We start from the raw sequence: 7936 nt of genomic DNA on the forward strand, positions 1-7936 counted from the left end.
TTTGTCACTAAATATGAATATAACAGATCCATACTTTTGATATTTAACACTTTTGCTATGCCAAGTGCATGTGTAAATTAACTAAATAGCTAATGTACTATGAGAAAATGGACTCGAAGTGTGCAACAGAAAGCAATATTTTTATAAAACAAAACATTGACAATACGTTTTATTTCCATTATGGAACTCTTCAGAATTAGAGGCGCCTTTAGTCGCAAATCTCAATCCAATTTTAAAAGTTAAATGTATTTTTCATTCCGATATAACAGATACAAATGATAAACAATAGATAAAAAATTGATATCGACGTTTCTACTCATGATGCATATAAAGTCCACAACAATAAAATAATTCATTTGATTTCTGTTAGGATTTGTTCACCGACATCTAACATATTGTTTTCATGTTTATGTTATGTTTGTCCCAAAAATCTCGTAAGATTTGTACATTTTGCACTTTTTTACAAAAGAGTGCGCTAAGAACTTTAATTCTTCATTAGTAAAAATAAGATGTATTCAAACTAAAATTTAAATTCCACTTTATGTATATCAATGAAGCAAAATTATAAAGTCTCTGATAAGACTGAAGCTCTACTGGTTTGTACAGCATAAATTTTTAATCACCTATAGCACCTCTACTAGACCTAGGGGTCAGTTTTTATGCTCTCCCCCCATAATCAAAGAACTAAGAGTACAGTGTTTCTGCCCTTTTCATCCATCTGTCTGTTTCTCTGAAAAAATTATACCTTGTCCATAACAGTTGATTTCTCCTCAAATCTTGAGCTTTCACAATGAAAATTTACATAATAACACTCTATGGCCTAAAGAAACCCTATTGATTTTGATAGCCAAATATCAAAGGTCATGGTCATAAATTCATGAAAACTGTCAGTTATAACACTTTCATTTTTCAACATGTTCAAGAGGGCTTTGAACTTTTGCAAAGAAATTTTTAAGCACAATTCCCAATGGCCTATGTAACACCCCCATTGAAATTGAGGTCAAAAGGTCAATGATCAAGGAAATAAAATCATCCTTTCTGTCTGAATAAAAGTTTCAATTCTTTGCAATATCTCAAGAAGCTTTTGCAAATGACTTTTATAAAATAACTCCCTATGGCATCATGCCCCTCTTTTGACACCCCCTCTTGATCCTAGCATGCTTTTCTTTTTTTCCTAAAGTGGGTGGAGGGGGCAGATTCTCTAAATATATCTTAAGTAATTCAAATTAAATTCAAATGTGTAGGGTATTTTAGTTTGCAAAGTACCTACACATTTCTCATATGTATTTCAAGTAAATTACTACAATTCATATTTACTTGTGTCTTTTTTGGGGGCTAGGTAATGAAGTGGGGGGAAAAATACCGTAAAACGGGTACTTTTCACGTATTGCTAATTTTTAAGAGTTTTATAAATCCGTAAAACTTAAACACGTTAAATTTCACAGAAGTAAAAAAACGCCTCGCCTAAATTTTGAACATCGTATTATGAGAGTATTTCAATGCTATCCTTGCCATTTAGCTTAGTACCTGGAGGCTGTAGAATTTGTACTGACACTCATTGGTATTTTGGGGAACTTTTTAATTGATTATCGATTAGGATCAAACAAGTAAATCTTAATTAATGCACGAATTATACAAACACCTTCAATTACCTGATTCCTCTTACGGGACGCATAATTTCCGATAATGGCTTAATTATTATAGACTGAAGTCTTCAAATTTTATCCGTTTTTCAAGACTTTGACCCTTTCTTCTTTTTATTTGCTTCTAGTAAAAACTTAGACATTTTAATGCATCGTAATCTGTGTCCCCTGTAATTCTGTCAACTTAATGATGATGGCTTGAGTTGTCTCTCTTTGTTTTCATTAAAATGAAGACGGGTACATGGGGCGCAACAAGAATAATGCATGAACATGTGTATTCATTGCATACATGCCAACTTTTGAAAATTGTCTTGGGGGAGATTGCGCGTAACGTCATTTTCAAAAGTTCTTAATTCGCGGCATTTTGTCGTGAAATAACTTTTTGTAGGTTTTTTTTCTAAATTATCAATCTACTACCTTAATTATATCTTATATCATTACTACTTCAAAAAGTGTTTTCTTCTCTATCAACTTAAAGAAAAGCACAAATACAACATTTATATCATTTAAATATATATTTATTATATATCATTTAAATTTTTTTTAAAAAAGACAATTTTATTCAAAATTATTTAATATGTTAATATTAAGATCAATATACCCTCTGCCTTGAAGAATGTGATACACAAAGTTAACATATTAGTACATAAATAAGGATGTTAAACTTTGCAAATAAGCTGAACTGTTCATTGTGTGTTGGTAAATTACAAAGTTATTATAAGGCTACTGTTACATTATACAAAATATTGTTAAATTATTTTTTTCTTAATCAGAGGGAATATTAAGTCATTTTAACTTTTCAATCAAAGTCTGCAAAAGGCATGGTCTTTTCCTTTCTTTTTTATTTTGATCACTCTGGGCAGTCCTAATGGTTTTTTCCATGTTGGATTTTGGCAGTGTCTTTTCCATGAAGTAGATTATAATTTAATGAGGAATGCAATATTCCAAAACTTGAACACCTTTTATAAACGGTTGATACGTATATTGTCGAAGTTTGCTGTAAAGTGTGAACTCTCACAAGTTTGTCAGTTTGTATCCAGTGTCGTGTGTATTTCTAAAATTTCCACATCTGGCTTAATTGTCTCAGTTAAAATACACTGTTAATGAGGTTCAGGAGCAATAGAAACCTCTGTAATGACTGGTAGCACAGTTGACACCTTGTTGATTACCTGTTATCAGCAGCAATAAACAGATACCCTACCGATAAACATTGAAACAGACATGTTTTCTGCACACGGAAATACTGTATTATTCAAAGCGAATCGGTAAAAATTCCGGATTTTCGAAATATCGGTAGAAATGGGAGAAAAAAATTAATCGGTTAGACAAGCGGTAGACAGGGTTAAAAATCGGTAGACTCCCGAAAAAATCGGGAAAGTTGGCATGTATGTCATTGACAAAGGAATAAATTCAGAGCATGTGATATATAAAGGTATTTAAATGAATAAACATATCACTTAAGGAATTGACACTCGTTATTACGGGAACAATTTCATTTTTATTTTACATCGGGTTGTCCAGACATTTAAAACACGTATATATATGTATGTTAGTGCAACATTGATCTGGAACTTCACCTCTGACGATTTTGATTTTTACGGACATGCTCAATTCTTAAAAATTCAACGCTTAAAAATAAAATCATCCCATTTCAACAGAAATTTGTTAAAATTTACAGCAGTAAAAATTACCCGTTATACGGTATATTGATGCATGCATATACAAAAATCTAATATATCGTTTGCATTGCGATCCATTAATTTGTTGTTAATGACTGTCAATTTGGCCCTTAAATGTAATAAGTATCTTTGGTGTACATTTTATCATTAGCAGTTAACATGTTGGTAGATTAATTATAAAACAATATCATAAAATAGAAACAAGTTGCAGTAGCCTGAGTAGGTGGTTTTACAAGCTCGGCCCGGTTTTACACCACAAACAAAAATTTCATTGAAAAGGCTACATTCAATAATATACCTGGTATCTGAATATAAAGTGATGAAAATGCAATCAAATAAATGACTGCAATGCACCAAAGAAAAAAATCTCTGGTTTCCTTGATGCTTGTCATGTTAATAAAACCCTTAGGAAAGCAGCATCAGCAAGTGCCCTGGAACACACTACCGGATATTATTCCGAGCAACTGTAGTCCCACTATAAACACAGAGCTCAAGTATCTTTGAACCAAGAAATATCCAAATTGTTGATTCTTAATGTCAATGTTAACAATTTTAATTCAGGTCAATATTTATTTGAAGAAAAACAAAGGATTTTAAAGGAAATTGAAAATGTAGAAATTTGGTGGAAGGATATTTTTCATTATTCCTAATTTGATTGGTTAAAATGAATCGGAGTAAGCCAATGATTAGAACTTTTATGGGAAATACTAAAGACCTGACCTACTAAAGACCTGACTGACCTGACCAACATAAAATTCGTCAAATATCACTATTTTAAGATCAATTATCATATTTTTCAGGATATTTTCTTGATACTAATATGAAATTAAGTTAAATAAATACTAATATACACATTTTTACCATATTTATTGTTATTTATCCGTTCATTTCATGGAAATGTAATGACCTGACCAAATATGAATTGACCTGACCAAAACCAAAATCATCAATACTGGTTACATTTTTTAAATATTTTGATATGTTTAAAAAGATTTTCTTGATTATAAAGGTTAATACTTTAGGTAAAATGATTTTAGAAACATTTTTTGCCTCAATTATTAGTTTATATCATTGAATTTTAATGACCTGACCGAATATGAAATGACCTGACCGAATATGAAATGACCTGACCAAAACCAAAATCACTTAAAATCTTTATCTTTCTTTAAATATTTCATACTTTATGTTTATATCATAATCAATTGTATGATATTATATAATTATAATTAAACACTTCAGACATGAAAACACACATTTATGAACTTTAATATGAACTAGTACAGAAAAAATTGCATTGACCTGACCAAGCAAACTGTCTGAATTTATATACATTTATGTGAATTTTCACAAACTATAATTAAAGAATTAAATACTCATGAAATTTAAAAATTATACTAAATCTTTCTTTTAAGCATTTGAAAAAATATTAGTGAAATTACAACAATATATTGCAATGACCTGACTGCATGGCCATGTCCAATGCTATAGACCTGACCGACTCTACCTACTAAAGACCTGACCAACCACGTGTCTATATGAATGACCTGACCGACCATTTCTACTAAAGACCTGACCAACCATGTCTGTATACCTGTACTAAAGACCTGACACTAAGTGGGAATAAACCGACACTATAATTTTATTCAAATTATATCTATTTTTTTTTAATTTTGCATTTATGAGTGCAATAATCGAAATTATTGAGTATATAAGATTCAGTATTATGTATAAGATAATTAAAGCAGCTATTTAATATTTAGATACATGTATTTTATATATTACACTTTACTAGTAAATATTATTTTTATCTTTTTTCACATCGTCCAATGTTTTAAAAATTTGGATTATTAAGATTAAATCTGTGTCATGTAAAGATATATATATACTACTGTAGTTGTAACCTTTATGCAGACAAACGAATTATAAACATTGTTATTTAATTTAAACATGTTACATGTATTTAGGCTGTGATATCTGTGTATTAATTTATGGGGTTTTTTTTAACTTATGAAAGAATCAAAAATACATATCATATTTTTTTTTCTCAAAAATTCAGATTAAAAATGATGAAATTAAAACTGTTGAATTTTACAATTTCTATGGTAAAAGTATTTGATTTAATCCTTCTTTCTTTAATAATTCTTGGTTATTTTATTTTAATTTAATTTAAATATAACATTCATGCAGAAATCTTTTCTAAAAAACTGATAAAATGAAATGGATTAACTACTGTTTCCCAGTTTACATTGTTGATTCCAATGTTACTGTGATAGAAGTGTCAAAAGGGGCACTGACCTATGTTGTTTGTTTAACCATTACCTCTCAATATCCCTTGTGTATACTGCTTGTATAATACTAGTAAACATTAAACTTCATTATACTGATTAAAATGGGGTTATTAAAATTAAATTATCTTTTGAAATATTTTTTTTCCATCAAACAAATAAAGCAAAATAAAACAAAAACAAAAAAATGACCAAGTTTATAAAGAAATTGTAGATTTAAACAAGTGTTCATTGTTGAAAATGTTAAATGTAATGTTAAACAATTATCATGATTATAGATCAAGCTTTTAAAAAGCTTATTAAAATAAAAATTTCATGATCAGAGATCTATATAATAGTAGGTCAAAGTATATTTCTTTAAAGTAATGATCTTAAAAAGATAATATTTTTGTTCAACTAAAAAAAAAATCATATGCTCAAATCAAATTCTTTCTTTAGGTTAGTTTGTTACATCAGTCAGATCAAGATCTTTGTTAAATATTCAATATTTAAAGAATCGTGTTAAACTGGTCAGGACTTAATGCCGTTCAGGCCATACAGTGTATGTTTTATAGACTAGAATTCAAAATATATATGATAAAATTATACATTTTTATTGTTATAACCTTTTAAATATCTTATTATATTAAATGCACTGATTCAAATATGAAATATGATCAGTCAGGACATTATACAGTAAATCTACATTAATTGTCAGGACAATTGATTTTAACACCTCTATAAAAAAGAATAATTTCATTTCAGTTGATAACAATTTACGTTTTTAGTTTAGAGAAATATATAAAGTTATTTTCAAAATAGTTGGGCCTTTAGCTGTTTAGTAGAAATAATCGGTCGAGTCTGAAGTATAGACATGGTTGCATGGCCAGGTCTTTACTTCAGAAATGATCGGTGAGGTCTTTGGTAGAAATGGTCAGTCAGGTCAACGAGGTTATTCATATCAAGACAATCATATGGTTAATATAATATTCAAAAAAAGATAGCTATCATTAATGATTTCTATTTGGTCAGGTCATTTCATATTTGGTCAGGTCATTTCTTTAATTATATTTGGTCAGGTCATTAAATTTAAATTTCATGATCATGATGATATACTGGGAAAACTGTTTCTAGAAGCATTTAAATTTTACCAAAAGTAATAAACATCATAATGAAGAATATTTTCTAAAATGTATCTTATATCAAAAAAAATAGCTATTATCAATGGTTTTTTATTCGGTCAGGCCATTTCATTTTTGGTCAGGTCATTTCATATTACCGGTCAGGTCATTAAAATTCCTTGTTATAAACTAATAATTGAGGTAAAAAATGATTCTAAAACAATTTTATCCAAAGTTTTAGCCATTATAATGAGGATAAGTCTGTAAAACTTATCAAATATTTAAAAGATATAACTATTATTGATGATTTTGGTTTTGGTCAGGTCAATTCATATTTGGTCAGGTCATTTCATATTAGGTCAGGTCATTAAAATTCCATGATATAAAATAACACTTGAGGTAAAAATGATTCTAAAACCATTTTATCCAAAGCATTAACTATTACAATGAAGACAATTTTTAAAAACTTATCAAATATTTAAAAAATATAACTATTATTGATGATTCTGGTTTTGGTCAGGTCAATTCATATTTGGTCAGGTCATTACATTTCCATGAAATGAACAGATAAATAACAACAAATATGGTGAAAATGTGTATATTAATAATTATTTAACTTAATTTTATATTGTTATCAAGAAAATATTCTAAAAAATATGATAATTGGTCTTATAATAGTGATTTTGACGAATTTTATGTTGGTCAGGTCAGTCAGGTCTTTAGTAGGTCAGGTCTTTAGTATCTCCCAACTTTTATAGAAAGTAGACGGCGAACCCAGAAAGCGGGAATATAAACGTTGAAAATGACAACATTGATGATTTCATCTGTAATTATTTTATAAGAAGGCTTTATGGTATAGTAATTATAAAATTTCACCTGTGTCAGATTCATTGTTGTATGTAAAATCACCTATATGTTTTTTGTAGTCTCTGTACGCTATTGTAAAATGGTGATGAGATTCAAATAAATGATTGATTGATTGATTGATTGATTGATTCATAACTGCTCTTGACTAAAATTTCATGGTGTTATGACTTGCTGAATATCTCAAATTATTATCAATATCTAGTGTCTATTTGTGACACCTCGACCTTGAATGTTTGTAAACACACGTGAATTTGACCTGTCATTCTTATATTTTTGTATCTTAAACTTGTAGATTTAGAGTAACGGATTCAACTCTTAACTCATATAACACGTGATTTAATATAGGTTAAATTATGATTTAT

The 7936-nt window shown here is 28.8% G+C and overlaps 1 protein-coding gene across 2 annotated transcripts in view; it reads right to left on the reverse strand.

Annotated features, from left to right (window-relative positions):
• Positions 1 to 3836, reverse strand: part of LOC134252710 (lipase maturation factor 2-like) — a 34116-nt gene extending 30280 nt beyond the window's left edge. Inside the window, exon 1 of one of the 2 annotated variants that reach the window (XM_062735218.1) lies at positions 3621 to 3836. In XM_062735218.1, coding sequence (XP_062591202.1) covers positions 3621 to 3714 — 94 coding nt within the window. In that variant the 5' untranslated portion in view covers positions 3715 to 3836. The remainder of the gene's footprint in view (positions 1 to 3620) is intronic. The other variant, XM_062735217.1, reaches the window with a different exon arrangement.
• Between the last annotated feature and the right edge of the window lie 4100 nt (positions 3837 to 7936).

The sequence above is a fragment of the Saccostrea cucullata genome, unplaced genomic scaffold (genome assembly GCF_032062105.1).
Source record: "Saccostrea cucullata isolate Sc308-1 unplaced genomic scaffold, CSIRO_AGI_Scuc_v1 ctg99, whole genome shotgun sequence".
Lineage (NCBI taxonomy): Eukaryota > Metazoa > Mollusca > Bivalvia > Ostreida > Ostreidae > Saccostrea > Saccostrea cuccullata.